Below are 22,471 nucleotides of genomic sequence, written 5' to 3'. Positions count from 1 at the left end.
AAAACGTTAATCCGGCATTCTCGAGCGCGATTGTTTTTATTTTTATTTTGAAGAATATAATCTAAAACTTACTAAAAATACAAAATCTGCCGGTTTCCGCGTGACCGGAAGTCTGGAGGAGCCATTTCGTCTTCCGAAAAACGCGTTGCAGTATATAAGTCGCGAACGATACATTTTACAAAAAAAAAAGTTTGAATAAACAAAAAAGGTAATTTTATTTTACACAAAAAAGGTCCCTTTACATTTTTGTCCAAAGTTAAAAATTTTTGACTTGAAGCATCATAAAAACTCAAACTCCCGGTTTTTTGAGTATATCTCGAAAACTGAGGGTGTTAAGAAAAATTGATATGAAATAACGATGATTAAAAAAAAGAAACTCTCAAACCTTTTTCGGTCAGATTAAGAGAACCCACCAACATTTTTGTCAGATTAAGAAAATATACTTTCAGGAGACCGAGATAAACCTCCCCTATGAAAATCTGACGCGCTCGAGTATTTCAAAAGGACTTTTTTTTTCTGCATTTTCAAAAATTCATCGTAACTTATCGTCACGCCGAAATCGTCAGTTTTTTTAAGGGGAGCTTCCTTGGGGCCTACTTAACACCCCTTCCGAAAATCTGACGCGCTCGAGTAAATTTTTTTTTTGTGCATTTTTGACGAATTAATATGCCTAGCCCCACCACGCAAACCGGCAGATTAGTATACCGTTGTTATCAGAGGCACTTGGGGCATACGTAGTATGAATATCTGACGCGCTCGAGAATGCCCAAGTAACTATTTTTTTTTACATTTTTGAAAATCCGTACACGCCAAACCCACCGCTAAAATGGTTTTTACCATAGAAGCTTTTCTTTTCGAAATTATTTTATCTATCGATTTTGATAAGTCTCGACGGCGCCGTTTAATTACGCCATTTAGCTACCTCGCCTCCCTATCTATGAGTGATGACAGATCATAAGCAAAAAGTTTATTGTTGGTTGTCATAGCAATTGTCATAATTAGTGCAGTCAGCAGTGATATAAATAATTGTCAAATTTTTAATTTACCTATCAATAAACATTAATTAATAATAGAATCTTTCAAAAGTTCGTGTTTAAATTGAATAGCTAAAACTAAAAACATATACATAAATTATATGAATTCGACTTTCAGGTTTCGATATATAATAAATTAATAACCAATAATGGTTGACTTGACAAAAACTTGTCGTACTTGTATGAAAAATAATGTAAACATGGTGGACTTATTTGGACCAGTTAAAATAGAAGAAAATTGTTTGTTAAAATTAGCTGACGTGTTGACGGAGACAACTTCTTTAGTAGTAAGTTTATTTGTAAATTTACAATTGCAATTGTTACGTAGTATGTGCTCGAATTGGTAATCAGAGTTTAAATCTTAATTACAGATTTCAAAGGAGGATGGTTTGCCACAATTACTATGCGATACATGCGCCAAAACTTTACAAATTGTTCATACATTTCGGCTTCAAGCTGTACAATCGGAAACCGAACTGAAGAAGATGTTATATTTTACTCCAATTAAGAATGAACAGTATGAGGTAGCAGTTAAACAGGAAGACTCAGATTATTTCGACAATTATGAAGATTTCCTCAATGACATGGTATCTGCGAAGCAGGACCCTGAATCGGAAACATACGAGTGTAAAACCTGTCAAAAACAATTTAACAAACACAAAAAGTTTTTGAAACACTTATCTACACATGAATCGGCTAGCTTATCCTGCCCTAAATGTAGTAAAAGATTCCACAGACAGTCGTCATTGGAGAAACATTTATTAAAACATTGTGATTTAGCAGAATGTGATATAAATAACACTGTAGATAATAATAGTTTAGAGGTAAAGATTGAAAAGGAGAATGAGGAATATAAGTGCAGGGAATGTGATGCAGTGTTCAGTAAACCGAGAGCTCTGTTGACACATTTGAGGAAGCATGATAAGTCAGTAAGGGAGAAGTTCAAATGTGATCACTGTAACAAGTATTTTGCTCTAAAAACATTATTAAGGCGTCACATGAGATTGCATATGGGTGACAAGCCCTATAAATGCACAGAGTGTACTAAAAGTTATTCAAGGCGAGACCAATTGTTGGATCACATGAATAAACATAAAAATGTTAAGCCATATGTATGTCCGCATTGTCAAAAATGTATGTATATTTTTGTTGTAATCTTTTAATTATAATGCAATAGAATAAAATATGTCATATTTAGATTGCACATCAAAATAGATTTTCTTATGCAGATCTTATGCGTTCAAGTCCCCTTTAGTGCCCTTACGCACTAGCGGTTAACTGCGGGGGCGGCTAACCGCGCGGTTAGCCGCTTTCCCATTTTAATATGCAACCGCTTTTATGATTAGTGCCTACAATCATAAGCGGTTGCATATTAAAATGGGAAAGCGGCTAACCGCGCGGTTAACCGCTAGTGCGTAAGGGCACTAAGATTTAAAAGTATGGTAATTTTATAGATATTCTTGCAAAGTCATCTTTAATAATAATAGTAAACAATCAATTTAAGAAATACCTTTTTATATTAATTTTGTTTATGATTACAATTACTTTTCAGCATTTACACAACTATGTACGCTAAAAGATCATGTACGGATACACACAGGGGAAACTCCATTTTTGTGTTCTGAATGTGGGAAAGGCTTCAACAATAGATCTAATTTACGACAGCATCTTATGAGGCATGCCGGGCTCAAACCGTTTGCTTGCAAGCTGTGTCCTAAAACATTTTGTACAAAAGGTAACTATCGTAATATATTTATTTTCAATTAAGTTTATTACCATTGAAATTTAAATACTGAATTAAAAAAATTAGTTTTATAAAAAGAAATAAATAGGTTGGAACTCTTCATGAGACCAATATCGGATGCTCAATAATGTAGATATTAAAAAAAAAGTAATTGAATATATAGCTCATGCATAAAAATATTTTTGTTTTTACAATTTGATTTTTTGAATCTCACATTGCCCCATCTGTTCCAAGATTAATTCTGGTATTCTATAATGTTTTGACAAAACATGAACTTTCATCTTTCCATAGACATTATTTATTTATATAACTAACATCAAAGCTTTTTTAATATTATAGAAATTAATTAAATATTCTCTCTTCAGGTCAAATGACAAGTCACATGAACACACACACGGACGCGCACCCTTACAAATGTACAGAATGTAACTCCACATTCACGAAACCGACGTCCCTGAAGAAACATAAATTGATACATTTGGGAATAAAACCGTTTGCATGTGATTCTTGTGATATGAGGTAAGTTTGCAAAAATTCAAACTAACCAGAATTTTTTTCATTTATATTTATAAATTCAATTCAATACTAAAAACACCTCTTTTGGATCTAATAAAGCTGTTATGTACCATAGAAATTGCAGGAAATCAAAGATTTTATGTGATTAAAATGACTATTATGCAATTTTTTTATCAAGTTATAGTGCAATTTATTGTGAATCTATTGAGAAACTATTTGGTATAAAGTATGAACTATATTTTATATCCATTTCTTAAAATCCTCAATTTTATCATCTGCAAAATTTCTTGTCAGCTTTTTGTAGAATTTTCTCAAAACCAGTGATATAAATCTTAGCGAAAAGCAAATTCTAGAGACTTCATTAAAAACTCGATTATTCCACCAGGTTCACGTGCAAGGACCACCTGAAGCGGCACCAGCGCATTCACACCGGCGAGAAGCCGTACCGCTGCGCATACTGCGAGCGCGCGTTCACGCAGAGCGGCGACCTCGTGAAGCACACGCGGATGCACGTGGGCCAGAATATATACCAGTGGGTGATTCGATTTTTGAATTTTTGCTTTTTTTTTGTGTGTGTCAAGTATTTTTTGGCGCGTGGCAAGTTCTTTTTTTGTTGTGCGACAGTTTTTTTTTTGTAGTGTGACAGGTATTTTTTTATTGATGTGAAAAGTTTTGGCGCGTAGTGATAGTGGCGATGAAATAATGTTTGTTTTGCTATCAATAATGACTTAATGTATTTCCTCTACCGAGATAACAAACTATTATAAGGGTTCAGGATACAAAACGTAATGACTTTTCTTTTATATTATAACTTATTGAGAAACTTGCGACCTAAGCCAATTGCAACATTTATTATCATCTTACTCCATGCCATTGTGTAGGTAGTATTATTTTTTCTGTAATCTAACTCGGTTACCTACACTATAAATAAAAAGAGTAAATTTTTCTTCCTTTCTTCACAATAATACTTCAAACAGAACAATTTTTTTCAGATGCGACGTATGCCACATGAAATTCCGTCTATTGCGTGAACTGAAACGTCATTACCCGTCACACTACGAGGGCAATGACGGCAAGAGTGACGTTCAGCAATCAGATATGACGAAGGAATCGGACGGACGGATAACTATCACGTTCACAAATCTGTTGGATAAAACTAATGTTGGTGATATCACTATAAATTTGTCGCCGGAAAAGAGTTAACGAGAAATGCATGGTTTGTATGGAAGTTTATTGAAGTGATATTGGAAGAATGTAAGTGACGTGTTTTGGTATTTTAAAGTAAATTTCGGTGGCTTTGTGGTACTATTAATAGTACTAGGTACTGTATCAGACTCATATATTGCAGATTTATTGTACAAATTAAATTTAATCTTTTGATTTTAACAAAGAAAGTTGTTATTTTAAAAATTGTAAAATATTTCTTTATTTTAAATAATATCGTGCTATTATAGCATTTTATGTTATGTGTATCTAAAAATATTAAATCTTTGAAAACGATATTAGGTAAAAAAATTGCGAGTTTCTTGGATTATAGATTAAAAATTAAAAGTTTTATAAAAAGGTGCCTATTATAAATATTTAATGAAAAAATTATACTTTTAACTTAGTTTTCATGTTGTATATTATTTTAAATATTAAAAATTATTAGTCTTATATTTATTACTTCTTGTTAAATGCTTTGCTTTAGTCATGTATTTTGGCAAAAATATTTTAGTGAGATATAGTTATTAGTTTGTATTATCTTTATTAAGTGGTTTGATTTTAAAGTGCAGATCATGAATAAACTAGATTACATAACGATTTCTAGTGCCTAATTGAGTGTATAACAATATTATATCATTTGAGAAATACAATTATTTATGTATATGCATTAAAAAAACACATTTGTAACTTTTTTATGCAGGTAATAGTGGTATGAAACTCTTCTTGTCATAGATATCGTTAATAAAAAAATGTCAAATTTACTATTTGTGATATTATTACTGTAGTAATACGCTGGTCATGCGCACGATTTCATCAATAATTGATCTCAAATCAAATCTTGCGTAGAAGCAAAAATCGCCCATGTACGTCGCGACGACGCATGACGAACACATGACGCGACGTTGCCGCTCCGCACAATGAACGGATGACGATCGGCTGACGCGACGTTGCCACTCCGCACGGGGTACGCGTGTGCAGCGGTTGACGCGACGTTGCTGCTACGCACGGGGTACGCTTGTGCAGCGGTTGACACAACGTTGCCGTGTGTATTACAATAATTTACAATGATATTGTCACTAGCTGTCCGCGTTGTACTGTGTGATGCAGGCGGTATGCCAATCGCGTAACGTGCTCTGAAGGCGGCACGTTAAAAAGTGGCAAATTGGACAGAATTGACTTCAGTTGTATCTTTTTCGCTCGCTATAATTGAATCATGCCATTTTAATTTGACATTTAATAACGTGTTCGTTAGAGTGCCGTTTTTAATGATCGAATGTTGTGTATCTTTTTACTTTTAATATTATTGGCGCCTAATTAGTTATCTAGTTTATTTGGTCTGTAGCTCGATCTTAAAATACTCAATGAGGCTTGTTTTACAATATAAATCTAACTTCTTGAAAGACTAATAATAATAATTATAGCCTATAGGAGAAGTAAATTTACTCAGAAGATTAATGTTGATTGTGAAGTATTAGGAAAAAGTTCTGCTTTTATTGGAGAAAGTATTATGTTAAATGGAAATGAATGAATTCGGTTAAAAAATATATGTTTTATACTAATACGCAGTGATTCGTCTCGCTTATATAAATTTATTGAGATGAATATTATTCGACCGACGTTTTTGGAATATAAAATTCAGACTATGGATGGAGGAGTTAGAATTAAATGACTATTGTAATGTTTAAGTTTGATTGTGGTTTCCTAGTTGGTCGTATTAGACTGTTAATTTTAAGTTTTATTGAATATAAATAATTTTAATTATAAAACGATATTAATATAATTTTTTAATTTTAAGCAAACTATATCGGGCGTAATAAGTAAAAGATTCTATGTGCCTCTTAACATAGTTGATAAACTTTTATATAAGCAAATTACGATATAATTAATATATTATTTTGCTCTATTTCATTGTATTATGCACTAGCTGTTCCCCGCGGTTTCACCCGCATTGTGCAAATGCAAAGCAAATGGGCTATCTAACACCGAAAGAATTTTTCAAATCGGACCAGTAGTTTCTGAGATTAGCGCGTTCAAACAAACATACAATCAAACAAACAAACTCTTCAGCTTTATATATTAGTATAGATTAGTATAGATATGTTTTATATTCTGTTTACTTTTATGTCAATACTATATTGCACGCCTCATAAGCGAAGCGTTGAGGTGGGTACTAAAGACTACTGTCACTTCGCGCAAAACATCTGATTTTTCAAACTTAAAATGTCTTTATGTATCATACATTGCACTTGTAAGATAATACATACACACACATATTAAGAAAAAACACTATTTTTAACATTCATGATATTTTTGATGTCATTTTTGTTATTTAAACTAGTTAAAAAACAGTTTAAAAAAGTTTTGTCTTGGACGTCCGTGTGTCTGTATGTGCGGAGGATTTTCTTGTTAACACGATAGCGACCGAAATACTTTACTAATCGAGTCTTTTTTTTTCTCTTACGCTTGAGTATGCTCAGGAATAGAACCCTTTCATTTTTCAGGGTCTGATTCGATGTGGTTTAATTGTTATTAAATAAACAAAAAAAAAAATATCGACTGTTCTCCATAATTTTAGTATATCTATATATTATATTCTTTATTTTTTTTTTTATATTTATAGTGTACTCAAAATTCACCATTATAAACTCGATTCTTTATACTATAAGCCAAGGTTTAAAAAAATAAGTTGGTAGTCAGTCCCTTAAGAGCGCTTATTCAATTTAACGCAAGTCAAAATCTCCGCGATCTATTACGATAGATCGCGGCTTGCGCTATCCTTTTACTATGAACAGCATAGGTCCACAGGAGAGCGCCGAGCAACATGTCGTCTCTCTGGAAAGGCTCGCTGCCGACTGATTTTAATCGGGTCGCGCGCAGTGTTTTATAGTACTTTAAAAAAAATTGTAGAAAAATAATAGAGGTACCTTAGTTGATTTTTTAAATTTTATCTTATAAGTAAGACGTTCTTTTATTGCAATATGTATAAATTACATTCAACTAAGTCAAATATCTTGGTGAAAATAATTATTTTGTCGACTATAATTTCTAAAAAAATTCACATTGTTCGGATTTTAATTTCGTAAGTTAGGAGTCCAAAATAAAAAAATCTTTTAACTAACTATTTTAATAAGGATTTTTGCAGTTAATTAAAAAAAATTGTGTGTTAGATCTGTCAGCAATTTCAGATATTTTTAGCTTCGAAATTGACACTAAAAGTGAAATCAAGTAATCATCGGCTCAGTTATCTTGATGGTATTCACAAATACTGTATTAATTGAAAAAAACTCTTAACTAACTATATAGACAATAAAATTTCCTAAAATTATTAGTAATTCATATGTTTGTAAGATAAGTGGTTGATGGACAATCTGGTTTGAAAAATCACATATTTGAGCCAAACAGCGCACGGACCGAGTACACGGCCTTAAACCTGCGCAGTTTCACATCTAGGTGGGGCCACAAGAAAAATAGCTCAATTATTACGGTACCGCTTTCTTTACTTTTCCAACTGTTTTATTTTATTTCTTTTTTATATTTATAGTGTACTCTTTATAAATAATCAATTTTATTGTAAAGGATGAGATTATGAGGCGTGCACTTTTGGATTTTCCAAACTAAAGTTTATTTTAGTCTGTTACCTTCACAGAACAGTAAGAACATAATAGAAGTGCTATAATGTCATCATTAGTATGAAAACCAGTGTCGCCAAACCCACACATTTAAACCGATAGTTATACAGTACACTACAAGTAAACTATGCCTTTGATTGGACAGCTTAATTTGAGTAAAAACTGACTTAGGTTATAAATTCAGCATTTCAATATGTACCCTAACGAACCAAGTTACGGTTTATTTTAGTATAACATCCCTAGGTATATTAGCTGTTTTGTTTCTCTTTGCTCAGAAATTCCAAATTCGAAAACATTCAGCTATTCCACAACAGATGGCGTTGGTTTTCAATACATATAACTTTGAACCTCTACACATAAAGATAAGGTTGAAATTTGTGTCACTTTAAATTAATGACATTAACTTGACATTAACCTGATGCTATGCTCTAAGGGATGTCAGCCTTGTTATCGATAATTCACAAATAAATATATTTTTGTGCATTTTTTTTTCTTTCTATTATATGAGTATAGGATAATGTGTCACATTTTGGAGTATGTTTATTACTACTAAGTACGTCTTTTCATATTATTATATTTAAATAAAAAACGGAATAGAATAGTATAAATCTATATTTACAAAACAAACAGAAAATATGCATTATTTTAAATCTTGGAACTGCCGTAGGTTTGATGTATCGGTGGCCTTTGTTAGACTGCTTATTGCTGTTCGGCATCCAGTTAACTCGTCACGTTGCATTTATTATCCATTTCTCTTTTAAATTAGGCTCTTTCGAAAATCTATAAATAAATAGGACAAATGAAAGCTAAGGAAAAATAGAATAAAATTTAATATTTAAAAAGTTTGTCTTTTCTAAAGTATCGATACTGTCGATATGCGCCACATGCATCACTAATCCGACATTCGTTTGTTTATTTCAATAATATTCCAGAAAGTCTTGTTTGCTGTTCAATCTATATTAGTACTTATTTCTTATGGATTAAGGTACATTTTGACTTAATATTTTTATAAATTTTTGACAAATTACGACAAGCGAAGTTGTAACATAAAATATATTTAAAATAAATTAAAATAAGACTTACCGATGGTATGAAATGCCTCGACTGCTGATATAATTTCGTCTGCTATCATTTTTCCACTCTAATACAAAACAACACGCTCTAAATAATGAATAAATATGGAAATAAGGTGTGACAGTTGACAACCGACTCGAATATTTTTCTGCGCACAACTGAGAGCGAGTTAGGTGATCTTACCTTACTAGTGACACGTGGGCCACGCCCACATCGCACTTCTATTATGTTCTTACTGTTCTGTGGTTACCTTCATCACCTTGCCATATACAATTAAAAAAACATTTTGAGAGGAATAGCGGATAATTACATACAAAATATAAATTATTAAAAAAAATAACACGGTTGACGGACTTCAATTTTTTAAGCACGAATGAAAATATTGTTTTAGCCTAAAATTATTATTTATCGTTTTAAACCGTTTTATTTAATTATTTTATCATTCTTCAATACTGAAGCTGTAACCTAGGTATGTCTATAATATTTAACAGTAATATTTTTATGGTTGTTCCTAGTGATTGTGTTATCCATACTTGTGTTATTAAAGAATCCTATCAACTATTTTGTAGTTTTTTCTTAACAAATGCCAAAATATATTTTTCATACTAGCGAACCTGTCGATATTTCAGACATACACCTTTTTGTTGCTTTTCTATCATTCAGCGAAAAACTGATTAAAATTTTCTGATTAAAGTTCAGCTGTTCCAAAGATAAAGTAGTTTAGACAAACAAAATCGTTACAATATAAACGCGAAAGCGTGTTTGATAGTTTGTCTTTATTTCACTTTGCAACGAAGCGATATATTATGATTTTTGTGTCTGGAGAAAGTAAGCAGGCTAAATAGTGACTTAGCTACTTTTTTCGCGGTAATTTGAAAGAATTCCTTGACTACACCGCGGGCCACAAACAAATGCAAATTTTTTTTTATTTTTATCGTTAATTATGTTAATGCCGTAATCTATTATACTCTTATGTGGGTAGTCTAGATTTGAAATGCAAGTGAATTTCGAACGCTAAAAAATACGATGTTTTTCACAGTTATCCGTTTACTGAAACATCATTAGCTAAATAAATGAAGCATTAAAATAGAAATTCATTCTATGTACTATTGCAGATTTCTCATTGAACACACGTAACACGAAGTACTTTTTACATTACGTCCAATAACTACTCAGTAAAACATCGAGTCAGATTTACTAACTATCTGCATGTATTCAAAAACAAAGATAACTTCACGCCTAATTGCACTCGTTAGCTGAGTCGGCGGTTCTGCGAAATAATCTATGACACAGCTGAAGCCTGAAAGCTTCCCTATATAGGGCGGGGCTTATCTACAGTGCGCAGGCAGACGTCGAAGCGAACGGTCGAGGTATGCCCTTTTACTACTTGTAGTAAGGAGTTATAGTGATAGCAATGTTTATTTGTATCTTTGCTTTAGGTGTATTTTTTTTCGACGTTAGCAATAGTTTGCTGTATGGCCTTTGTTATTGGGTCTAAGACGTTGGTTCAATGTACATTGTTTTTATATTCCGTTTATTTACTTTTTTTATTGTTGAGAGCTTCCTATATGTCTTAATCGTTATTTCTTATAAGTTTTTAGAGATTCAATTCTTAAAGCTTTCTTATTTTTCTCTTAAAGCTCTTTCAAAGTTTCAAGCAATCTTATCGGATAATTCGTAATGTATACCTACATAATTTAATCAGTATGTGTGACCGTTACATTTAATTATGGTAGGTATTTAAACTTTAAACTTCAAGTGAGACTAAACTAATAGAATATGGTTACGTTTTAAATTGCGTTACAATTTCAACGTAATTACTTTGTCCGCGTTTTCTATACACATTTATATAGATACCTAGGTTTTTTTGTCAACAAGTGATTGTTATTCTCATGATAGTTAATTAAAGCAGACCGCGAAAACTTGAAGAATAAATAATAACGAAGAAAACGCTCCACTAAATCCCTCCTAGGGTAGCCTAATAAGAATCTATTTCGGGGTTGATTTTTCGATCGTTATTATCTGAAGATTCAATCTTCTCAGTATTTGTATTTTATTTGAAATCGATGTGAGATGCGTTTGATGTGAAGAATTTATGTTCAGAATTTTCAGGGAAATTTCTTTAAGGCTGTCTATACAGATGGGTCTGTAGGTACCTAAACATAATATGTTGAGTCCATGTGTGTCTGTAGTCTCTCGTCTAATTAAAGCTTTTTATGAGAAGCCTAAGAAACTAACATTTTTTTACCTATTTACAATAGGTATTAACATTTAAATGTAGATAATAATTGCTTTAAATTAAAACGATCCTTAATCTGGGGTAAAAATACTTAGATAGGTATACCACATTATTATAGGATATATATTATAGGATAGAATAATATATTAGGTTGTTTATCTTAATATATATAAATCTCGTGTCACAATGTTTGTCCTCAATGGACTCCTAAACCACTTAACCGATTATAATAAAATTCGCACACCATGTGCAGTTCAATCCAACTTGAGAGATAGGATAGTTTAAATCTCAAATCGTTTTAGAGAAAGCGGGCGAAGCCGCGGGCGGTAAGCTAGTTTACCTATATTTCTTTGAAAGCGTATCTAAATATCTTTTGTTGATGAAAGCGTTGACAACCCTAAAGTCACCCCTATTTATTTCCTCAATACTTTATTCCGACAATGAAATACAGCGGTGATTCCTGTATCAAATGGTCTCATCTCAAATTATTCCGTTCTCGTTACATAGCTCATGAAAGCAATACATTTTAGAGTTATTGGAGCATCAAATTTGATGATAAAGCTGACCTATTTATACATAGGTAAGTAAATAGTATCAATGTAAAATGTGTTGATATTAATTATGCCTAACGAGCTATCGGTAATCGCACGTGATAGAAGATATTGAATAGGTATCTGCTTAGTAATATCACAGATAATAATATAATAGGTACTAATATTACCTGTGGTATAATATTTATGATTCAATTTGTACCTAAATCTATTTGAATAGATTCCTTTTTGTTATTTTAGGTTTTGCAATTGATTAATCGATTGTAAAATATCTACTAACTAAGTAGGTAATTGAAATATGTAGTAGGTACTAGGTAATAAAAACATACTTTACAAATTGAATGTCTCCATTGTTTTTAGTTAAGTAAGTATGTTGATTAAAAACTACATAACTTTTACTGTTAAGCGAAATAATTTCGAGTAGGTAAAAGCTTTCAGGATTAGGGTATCATGGATTTTCAATGACATACAATATTCAAAACGATCTTGATGAGTTCTTTCATTACAATCCTCCGTTTGATTCGGAGCACGTAACTTGAGCCTCTGAAAACAGCTTAAACTAATGGCCTCCTCTTGAATGAAGGTAAACGGTAATTCAGTATGGTGTTCATGACACGATAGAAGTTATCTATTGTTTCTTAGTTCTTACGTTAGTAGTTATCTAGTTACCTACTTAGTTAACTTAATGTTTAATTCATGTTACAACAATATTTAATCGTATCTTACTAAGCTTAGGTATATACTTAGGTTTAAATCATTTATTTCGTGTTTTTCCCTTTACTTTATTTAATCTAAAATGTTTTTTAAATTATATATAGGTAGTTAGGTGTAAATTAAGAGTAGATAGTTAGGTACTTTCCTATATTAAGTATTCTGTTTGCTAAAGGTAATTTATTTTCCAAATAAGTACAAGCACAGAGCAAGTAATGAATACAAGTGTAGAACATAATCGTCTACCAATTCTTTATTAAAATAGTATTACAGGAACTTTAATAATTTCATTCGGTCTCAAACTTCCGCCGAATTTGGAGACAACATTATAGAAAAGTCGGTGCGACGCTTCAAAGTTATATTAAATTTTAGATGAACATGCACAAGTGGGTCAAACTGGTCGATATCTATATTATGAGAAATAGAAGGTGAATATTTATAACTCAATGTATAATAGAGTTTGACACAATTTAGTTATGCTACAACTTACAAGCATTATTTATATTAATGGCCGCAACCTGCAACAGTTTTATTATCGAGTAAAAGTCTTGCAGTTATTCAGAATTCAGTATTCTCACATTTATGTTTCATTTGATGTAAGTACTTACGAATTATCTACACTCATACCGGTTCAATCTGTGATTCTCACATTTATATTTCATTTGATGTACGAATTATCTACACTTATACCGGTTCAATCTGTGAAGAAAAATATCAATCATAATATCATGAATACGAGCATATCCAACTCCAAGAATTTAAATCTTCAACGGCTCTTGACATCCGCCAACCCGCATGTGTTACGTGGTAATTTTTTTATTTGTTTTTTTTTTTTCAAAGTTTAACCGCCCCCAAAAACTAAAAAGGAAAGTGTTTTTGTAGTTATATGAAACCGGGAGCAATAGTTTCTGTAATCCGTACGTACGTATCGAATCAGAAATAAGCAAAGATTTCAGGATACGATGAGATTGAAAAGGGAACAAAGAATCGAGGGCCATTCAAATAGTAAACAACATATTTGTTTTGCACAATACAAATATTCGGACATATGAATTGGTAAAAATAAAAATTCAGAACCAGGATTTTTATAAACGCTTTTTATTTAAATCATTATTCAAGTAAAGTTATTGTTAATTTCCATACTTAAGATTTAAGAAACAGATTAGAACAAAATTATTTTAACAAAGAAAATTGATTACAAATAGGTAAGTACATGGTAAGTACCCAATTCCATTCCCACTTGATTTTTCAATGACATAACATTTAAATATTATTCTCGTTTTCAACATTATATCCCCTCAAAGTACTGTAAAATCATTATATATCAAATTGCATTAAATTTATCAAAGCTTACAAATACAGTACCAAAGCTATCTCCATTACTCTTTGTCCCGCTCAGCGGCCTTGAGGCGTCCGGGGCTGGTATTCAATTAATTACATCTAAGGCCAGCACTGAAAGGTTGATTAATTCCTCCTTTCCTCGTCATTAGGTACAGACCGTTTGCGATGTTTGAGCTAATTTATATAATGTTATCTAATATATATTAATTTAATAGGATTCAGTGATTTTATAGAAATTTTAAAGATTTGTGAATAACAATAGATTATGAATTCTTAGTCGAAATTTATTAATCTGTGTTTTTTTCCGACTTGATTTTTTCCAATTACTATTTTTTAATCAAACGATAGGTAACCAACGTTAAAACCTGTCAAAACCTCTAAAGATTTCCCGCGGTTCGCAGATTTCAAAGATAATAAACGTCAATACTCTATTCTCTATTGATCCCAGCGCGTATTGGATCCTTGTCCCGTGTCCCGACCTTCACCTAACACTTTAATAAACTCCCTGGCGTTATCATTCACGATTATGTCTCGCTGAATTGAAATTCCTGTGATGGAATTCGTCTTTCATTTATTGCGAGGTGAAAATCTTTACGTTGTCGCCGAAATGTGAACAATTTTATGATATAATGGGTTATTAAAATGAATAAAATATGTTTACTTAGTAGGTCGTTTATATTCATTTCTTATATATACTTACATCTACGTTATTCCTGCGTAATTTTACGTAGTTATTTTTTTATATTAGACTATTTTTTTTAGTTTTTATCCCGTTTTAAATAGAAACGCAGGACATTTACCCATGGGAGAATAGACATAGGGGTAGACATATAAATTCTAATATCCTTAGATAAATTATAAGGGACTCATACTCATAGATGAAGTACTGTAGAGCAAAATGCATATTGTAAAATAGGAGAGAGATTAGCGTGGGCGTAGCTAGCCATGGGCTCAAGGTGGGGCAACAATAAAAAATAATATGTAACTAGCAACTGTATGTACCAAGTATGTACCCAAAGTTATATCCAGGTCTTCAAATGCCGGCGGCTGTACCGCCGGCATTTCAAAGGCATTCGCGAAGGTATTCGCGAAGGCATTTGCGAAGGCATTTGCGAAGCCATTCGCGAAGGCATTCGCGAAGGCATTTGCGAAGGCATTCGCGAAGGCATTCGCGAAGGCATTCGCGAAGGCATTTGCGAAGGCATTTGCGATGGCGAATAAGTGTAAAGTAAAAAGTATCAGTGAGTTGTAGAACGTGTAAAACAACAAAAGTGAAATTGGATAAGTTAGTGGGGTAACTAATTGGGGTACTATACTCATTTTTCTTACAGTTCATGTAACATAGAAACCTCAGCTATTTTCTTTTTCGTGTGTTATTCGTTATTCGAATTATTCTTATTCAAAACACCTTATTAGGTGTAATTTTTGAACAATAGTTCACCTACCACACCACGAAATAGATCCAAAAATCTTCAGCCGTTTGGTCGCTGGGCGTATGACACTTGTTAGGTGTTAGTCAGTCAAAAGAGTTAGTAGGTATTTACTTCAATTTTTAGATTTGGTTAGGTATCTACCTACCTTCCAGGTTAAAGCTAGAGTGGGGCAAGTGCCCCACCCTGCCCCACCATGGCTACGCCCATGGAGATTAGTGGGTGAAAAACTTCATAATACAAAACGTGACACCGTGTCGGTCACAGAGCCACGAGCGGAAAACTATTAATTAATTAAAGTTACGCCGAGCTCCAAACACTGACGGAAATTGAATGAACTTTTCAGTAGGTACTGTACAATATTGATCCACCTTTGATGTTCGAGCTTCTAGCTGTAGATAACTAGATTTTTCTGTTCTGGGAAATCCGAAATAGCATTCGACCTTGTTACATGTTCAGGTCGTAGGTATGTGTCGTTTTATTCAATTTGCATCATGCAATTATAGATATGATATAGTTTTTAAGAAGTTTTGTGAAAAAAATCGTAACTGTCCTTTACCGCTTTGTCCGCTTACCAAAATATTAATGTGGTACCTACCTACGTATTTGCAGATTCTCTGTGCTTAAAGGCAAAATATTATTAACATTTACAAAAACGTAGTAAATCAAAATAATCGACTGATATAGCATACTACTGAAAAGTTTGAAACTTCTTGCATCGTCTTGAATATTCAATAATGACAAGAACTTCGCCTTCGAGGATTTCGCCATTAACAGTTATTGTATGTACTGTATAGAATTATACTAGACAGTTAATTATTATTAGATAAGGCTAATTAATACATGGCGATATTTAAGGTAGAACTTGGCTTGGGTAGAACGATTAATTTATGAAACAAACGATCCTTATTATCCTACGAAATCTTTTATTTAAATACATCCAAATATTATCCAGAATGGTTGTCTACAAAAGGATAACGCCAGAGATGAACGAGGGGGTGCTACAGCACCTCCGGGAGAGTTTCTTCGCTGACGAGCCCCTGAACAAAGCCGTGGGGCTCTGCGAGCGGGGTCAGCCGCATGGAGCCTTGGAAAGGCTCTGCTCGGCTACCATGGCTGATGGTCTATCGGTGGCTGCTGTTGATGGAGATACGGTATATGATTAGTTTGATGTACTAACTCTTTATTTTTTTTCACGTCGCAATGGAGCGATGCTATGGTATGATTTTTGTGTTGGAGATAGTAGATAGGAAGTGACGTAGGCTACTTCGCAGTACAATCAATACACACATTTTCTTGATGATTTTCTATGACCACACAGGAAAAACCGCGAGCGAAAAACTATTATAGTTTCAATTATTATGATCGATCAATTTACCTACATCCGTAAAACTGCATTTATGTTTTTGAAATATTTATTTCCAATTATTTTCAGGTTTTGGGAGTGGCCTTGAATGGGATCTTGTGACCCGGGGACATCGAGAAATCGATCAGGAAAATACAAAAATCGACCGACGAGAAGTTTAACAAGGTATGTATTGTCATAGTTACTAAGTATAGGCTTTACCAAGGCTTTACGTTATTGTGATTTTTGTTAACTCTTACTTACATGACTAAATTTTGTTCAAATCTTACTGATTTTCTAAATATCTTACTGTTAATTTTTTTATTCAGATATTCACAATCCTGTACACGGTGAGCCACGATCTGGACCTCTTCAACACGTACCAAGTGGACTGTCTGCTGGAGTGCCGTATAATCTCTGTATCCGATAAGGCCAGGGGACGGGGACTCGCCAGGGAACTGATGAAGCGAAGCATTGACATCGCTAGGGAGAATAACTTCAAGGTATTTAATTAATGGAATTAATTTTCGCTGTATTCATTTTTATAACCAAGGCAAACTGAATTTGTGTTTAAACTGACTACTTTTATCTCAATCTCTAATTATGAATGTTCATTGTTTAAGTTGTGTTGAAAATTTTCGTAACTTTGCATGATATTATCTTATGAGTGTTAATTTAAGAATAATGAATGGTTTAACATTGTTTTGTTTAATATAGCGAGTAATTAAGGAATTTAAAAGGTTTTTATCGGATTTTGAAACCGAGCGACAGTGAATCGGCAGTTTAATTTAATTTGTTTATTTTTTATTCAAAAATTTATTTTTCCAGCTGTTCAAGGTGGATGCTACTGGTGCGTTTTCTCAACGCATTTGCAGCAGTTTGGGTTTGCGAGTACTGCACAAAGTTCGCTATTCGGAGTATTGCAATGAAGCCGGCAAACCGGTGTTCAATGTGCAACCGCCGCATGATTCTTTATGCGTTATGGTCTTGGAACTACCATGATTATAAATTATCATCAAAAAAGCTATTTAATTTGGCGCTTTATATTATCTATGGGAAGCCGGTATCAATAATAAAATTCTTCAAATTAAAGTTATTTAATGTACGTTCTTGCCACGAGTATCTATGTATTATCACAGATAATGTATATGTTATACTATATTAGTAGTATAATGATCTTGAGAATACCTTGGAATGTATTAAAAAAACGCTTATGATGAAAAATTTTGCGTGATTTTCAATATATTTTCATTAAATAGGCTTTATTATACGAGCAACAAACATAGGAAAAAAATACTGATTTAATACATTAGTCAGCCAGAATCCGTAATCATAAATTAAACCCACTTTTCCGAGAATTGTGATTCAACTTTAGCTGAGCTGTCTTCTGCTGTTCTCAAGTTATGTAAATTATATTGATTATCTAAATTACGTCCAAAAATTTACATTTTTTTTTTCAAATTAGCACAAACTTTATAACGCTTATTTATTTTTAAGATTGTATTTTTATAGTATTGTTCGAAAGTGTATTACTTGTCTATTTATTAAAGTTTTTGTAGATTATTTACACCTTGTAGAACGTAGATTGTCTGTCTATCTACCTATATTTGATGGAACTATATTTCTATGTGTGTTAAATGTATTCTTATATAATATACACTTCACATTCTCTATTGTTGTGTGGTAGAAGTAGATATCTTTGTGAATTCAATGGTGTTTAAAAATGTATACACATAATAAATATTACGAAGTGAGTCTGTATTTCATTGAACGGTTTTTAATTTTTATTAACCGACTTCAAAAAAAAGGAGGTGGACGTGATTATTTTTTTGTTCGATGCGGGATGGTGTCGAATTGGTCCCATAAAAATTTTTATTCGGATAGGCCCAGTAGTTTTTATTTAATGAGCATTTTTGTCTGTATTTGTAAATGTTGCAAGTGCCAGTTTGAAGTCGGTTGTTTTTAACGCAGTTATCACTTGTTTCATAATATTGTAATTAAATATTTATATTTTATTTTTTGAAATTATTTAAATTCTTCGACAAGTTCGTAAAATACTCCGCTAAATAACATGGATATGGTTAGTGAGATATTTTTTTTTTACAACACGATGGAGATGTTGGGGTCAGTACCCTGCTTGTGTCCTCAGTACTGTGCCGTCACGTTTGACTAGATATTACTAGCAGGAAAGAACATTTTTATCTCTCTAATTACTTAAACAATTTGATTAAAGCGCCATCTAAAGTTGGTAAAAGAAAGTTGGTGGAAATCAAGAAGATAGAGCTTCCAAAGCTCGCATCGACGCAACACACTGTTCACGGTGAACCCACCAGAGGGCGCTGTATTTAATTTGCAATGTGAATAGGGAATACAAATAAGCTCCTATTAATAACCTCTGTCACAGACTAATAATAATATACTACGTATATTACATAATATTATTTTTTCTTCCAGAGTAATCGCAGTGTTCTATAATATTATTATCATGTAAAAGTAATGTATAATATGCAAAATATGTATTGTTTTTTCAACAGATGCCGCTACAAGCGTAAAGCGCGCAAGTAGAACTCGCTTTCGAAGTTTTTTTTCACTGTATTGATATATCCCCAAAGACCTAGTTCGGGTATCGCTTCTCGGCCTTTTGGCTAAGATCAAAGTGTAGTATCTGTTCTTTTCAGCTTAATATCTGAAAGTTCCCGCACAGCGGGACCAGTATATTAAACTGATTTTTGTAAACCGACGGGATGTTCGGGGCTCGCTCCACTCCCGTCACGGGTCGGCCCGGCATTGCAGTGCCGCCGGGATCGGCCCACATAATTAACTTGAAACATAATATTAAGAGTAATCGGTTATACTTATTTATTTACTGATTAGAAATCTGTGGCCGTAAAAACTCAAAATAATATAATATAAATTATGATATCTGTAATTCAGGGACTCCGGACTTGTTATGAATATCGTATTCTAAACAATATGAAAATAATCCATACTAATATTATAAATGCGAAAGTAACTCTGTCTGTCTGTCACTCAATCACGCCTAAACTACTGAACCGATTTGCATGAAATTTGGTATGGAGATATTTTGATACCCGAGAAAGGACATAGGCTACTTTTTATTGCGAAATATGTACCGCGGGCGAAGCCGAAGCGGACCACTAGTAAATAATAAGTATTTGTAACAAAAGTAAGTGTACACGAAAACCATTAAAATCGGTCTAGCCGTATCAGATAATAACAGACGCTGTGACACGAGATGCGAGTTTATTTTTTTATATAGAGATATTTACTAGGTATAGCTTTTATCCATATTTCACGTAGGTACTTATTACAATTTCATCCAATAATAATTATTACAATTATCATTTATTAATTTTTTCCGAATATCTCTTCCATACATCAGTCCCCTGTCCATAGGTAAGATCTCCAAATATGTATAGTAAATATTTCACTGTTATTCTAATTCTTTAAATATAATATAGGTACTATATTAATTGCCTTGACTTAACAATTATTTACATTGACTATAAGTTATAACAATGTGTGTGTTTTTTTTAAATTAGGATTGGTAGATTGGTAGACATTATTTTGACCACAGTCCGACCTGATGGAAAGCGGTGACGCGGTCATGGTGGTAAATTATGTCTACCTAGAAAATGCCTATTTATTAGCCTCTTGAAGGAACCCATATTGTAGTTCTCTGGAAAGATAAAGATGTAATTTGTAATTGTTTTTATGTGCTGAATAACAATATTTTTTATCAGATCAAAGATTGTTAAAAGTACGAACGAAAAATCCGCCACGTATGGAATTCAAATATATAATATATAGACCTAAGGTATAGACCTAAGGTATAGACTAAGAAAATTACTCATAACCTTGCTCTTATCTAACTAAAATCGTCAGTGTCAAAAAACAATTGTAATAATATGTCGTTTATAATGATTTATGTGCTATTTATTCTGTTACATTACTTACTTCATTGCCAATATCATCAAAATCCGTTCAGTTATATTCACAACAGAAAAGCAAATATAATATCTCCGCGTTTATTAATAAAGATAAACTTTCTGTTACGTAAAAATTATACAATTAACTATAGTAGAAGATATCAAATTAAAAAAAATAACATCATATTTTTGTCCAGCTCTCTGTAGTCTTCCATTTCTTTACCTACTACATATTATTATTATATTCTGTGGTCATTTTACACCTACCAATTAAAGTATTTCTTTTAAAAGTTATCCGTATAGATAATATTGATCTCTGTAACACCCCCGACAAGAAACCGCGTCTACGAAGTAAGAAAATAATATTTTATCTGTTAAATGTTGGCGCCATACAGTCGTGCAAACATTGGTGACTGGTTGTCTGCCAAGAATTGATTGAAATACACGCTCCACCAATACTTTTGAGAACTACGACTCGATTCGGAAACGCTTTTATCATAAATGGACCTAGAATGTTCTTTGCATGATATTAAAAAATACAGGCAAAGATATAGTGGATTTGTTATATAAATAGAATTTATTTTTGTTCGGAAGATGATTACTGAGATTGTTGATGTTTTTCTTATTTTGTCAGGTTTATCTATAAAAAATGTTAATATATGAATAACAATTAACAACGTTTTTTGTTTATATCAATTTAGAAAGGAAACTACTGCAGGTACCGATTTTGACAATGCTTTCAACCAGAAAGCTACAAAATATTGTATTCTCTCTATCTATCTCTTTATCTTTATAATATTTCTCTCTTTCATAATATTTTGTAAATAAACATCATCAGGTCTAGTTTAATGAACTTTTCCCTTCCACAATTTGCAAGCGATGCGAAGTTAACTGCAATTGTTAATGAAATAAAGCTAATTGATATCTATCTAATTAATTTGATTAACCGGGTCCACACTCCACACAGAGTGAGCTTCGCGAAGCAAGCTGTTCGAAACAGCTTGGCCGAGGAAAGCGCGTGAGCTGCCATTTTCTCCGGCCGAGGCACGTTCACACTGACCAACAAAATGGTTCGCGAAGCTGCTCGCTCTGTGTGGAATCGCTTATTGATAATTTGTTAACCGACTTCAAAAAAAAGGAGGAGGTTATCAATTCGGCCGGTATGTTTTTTTTTTTTATGTATGTTCACCGATTACTCCGAGGTTTCTGAACCGATTTACGTGATTTTTGTTTTGTTCCATGCGGGATGGTGTCGAATTGGTCCCATAAAAATTTTATTCGGATTGACCCAGTAGTTTTTATTTTATGAGCATTTTTGTCTGTAGGTATTTGTAAATTTTGCAAGTGCAAGTTTGAAGTCGGTTGTTTTTAACGCAGTTATCACTTGTTTTCTTTATTATTTACTAGCTCTCCGCGCCCGCGGCTTCGCCCGCTTTGTCTAAAACATAATATAGTATAGTATACTACATATTTACTGTGTTAACAGCCTAATTGTAATAAGTTCAACGAGATTGTAAGCTTGATATTTGAATAAATATTTTTTAAGCTATTGCATAGCTTCTATCGCGGGCCTTGAGCGCGGGGACTGAATCGAGAAATTCCGTAACGAAAAAACCTCACGCTCCCCGCTCCGACGGGCGGAGATGTGGCTTGAAGGCATAGCATGCAAAAGCTTTACCGCAGCAGTCCCCGAGTGCCACA

The 22,471-nt window shown here is 32.9% G+C and overlaps 2 protein-coding genes and 1 non-coding gene across 3 annotated transcripts; all 3 read left to right on the top strand.

The window, feature by feature from the left end:
- Positions 1–1,016: 1,016 nt before the first annotated feature.
- On the top strand, positions 1,017–4,867 carry LOC123697508 (gastrula zinc finger protein XlCGF57.1-like). Its single transcript, XM_045644048.1, has 6 exons — positions 1,017–1,321; positions 1,406–2,168; positions 2,587–2,769; positions 3,144–3,297; positions 3,680–3,826; positions 4,287–4,867. The coding sequence occupies exons 1-6, from the start codon at positions 1,184–1,186 to the stop codon at positions 4,495–4,497; spliced, it is 1,596 nt and encodes a 531-aa protein (XP_045500004.1). The 5' UTR covers positions 1,017–1,183; the 3' UTR covers positions 4,498–4,867.
- Positions 4,868–10,553: 5,686 nt separating this feature from the next.
- On the top strand, positions 10,554–18,561 carry LOC123697507. Its single transcript, XM_045644047.1, is given in 5 exon segments — positions 10,554–10,573; positions 16,431–16,629; positions 16,911–17,006; positions 17,150–17,323; positions 17,649–18,561. Coding segments are annotated over 4 exon segments (642 nt in total). The 5' UTR covers positions 10,554–10,573; position 16,431; the 3' UTR covers positions 17,823–18,561.
- An 884-nt stretch (positions 18,562–19,445) lies between these two features.
- Positions 19,446–19,638, top strand: LOC123697626. The gene has a single exon (XR_006752256.1). It is a non-coding gene; the product is annotated as a U2 spliceosomal RNA (small nuclear RNA).
- The last annotated feature ends 2,833 nt before the right edge of the window (positions 19,639–22,471 follow it).

The sequence above is a fragment of the Colias croceus genome, chromosome 14 (assembly GCF_905220415.1).
Source record: "Colias croceus chromosome 14, ilColCroc2.1".
Lineage (NCBI taxonomy): Eukaryota > Metazoa > Arthropoda > Insecta > Lepidoptera > Pieridae > Colias > Colias croceus.
This window is presented reverse-complemented; position numbering and strand designations above follow the sequence as displayed.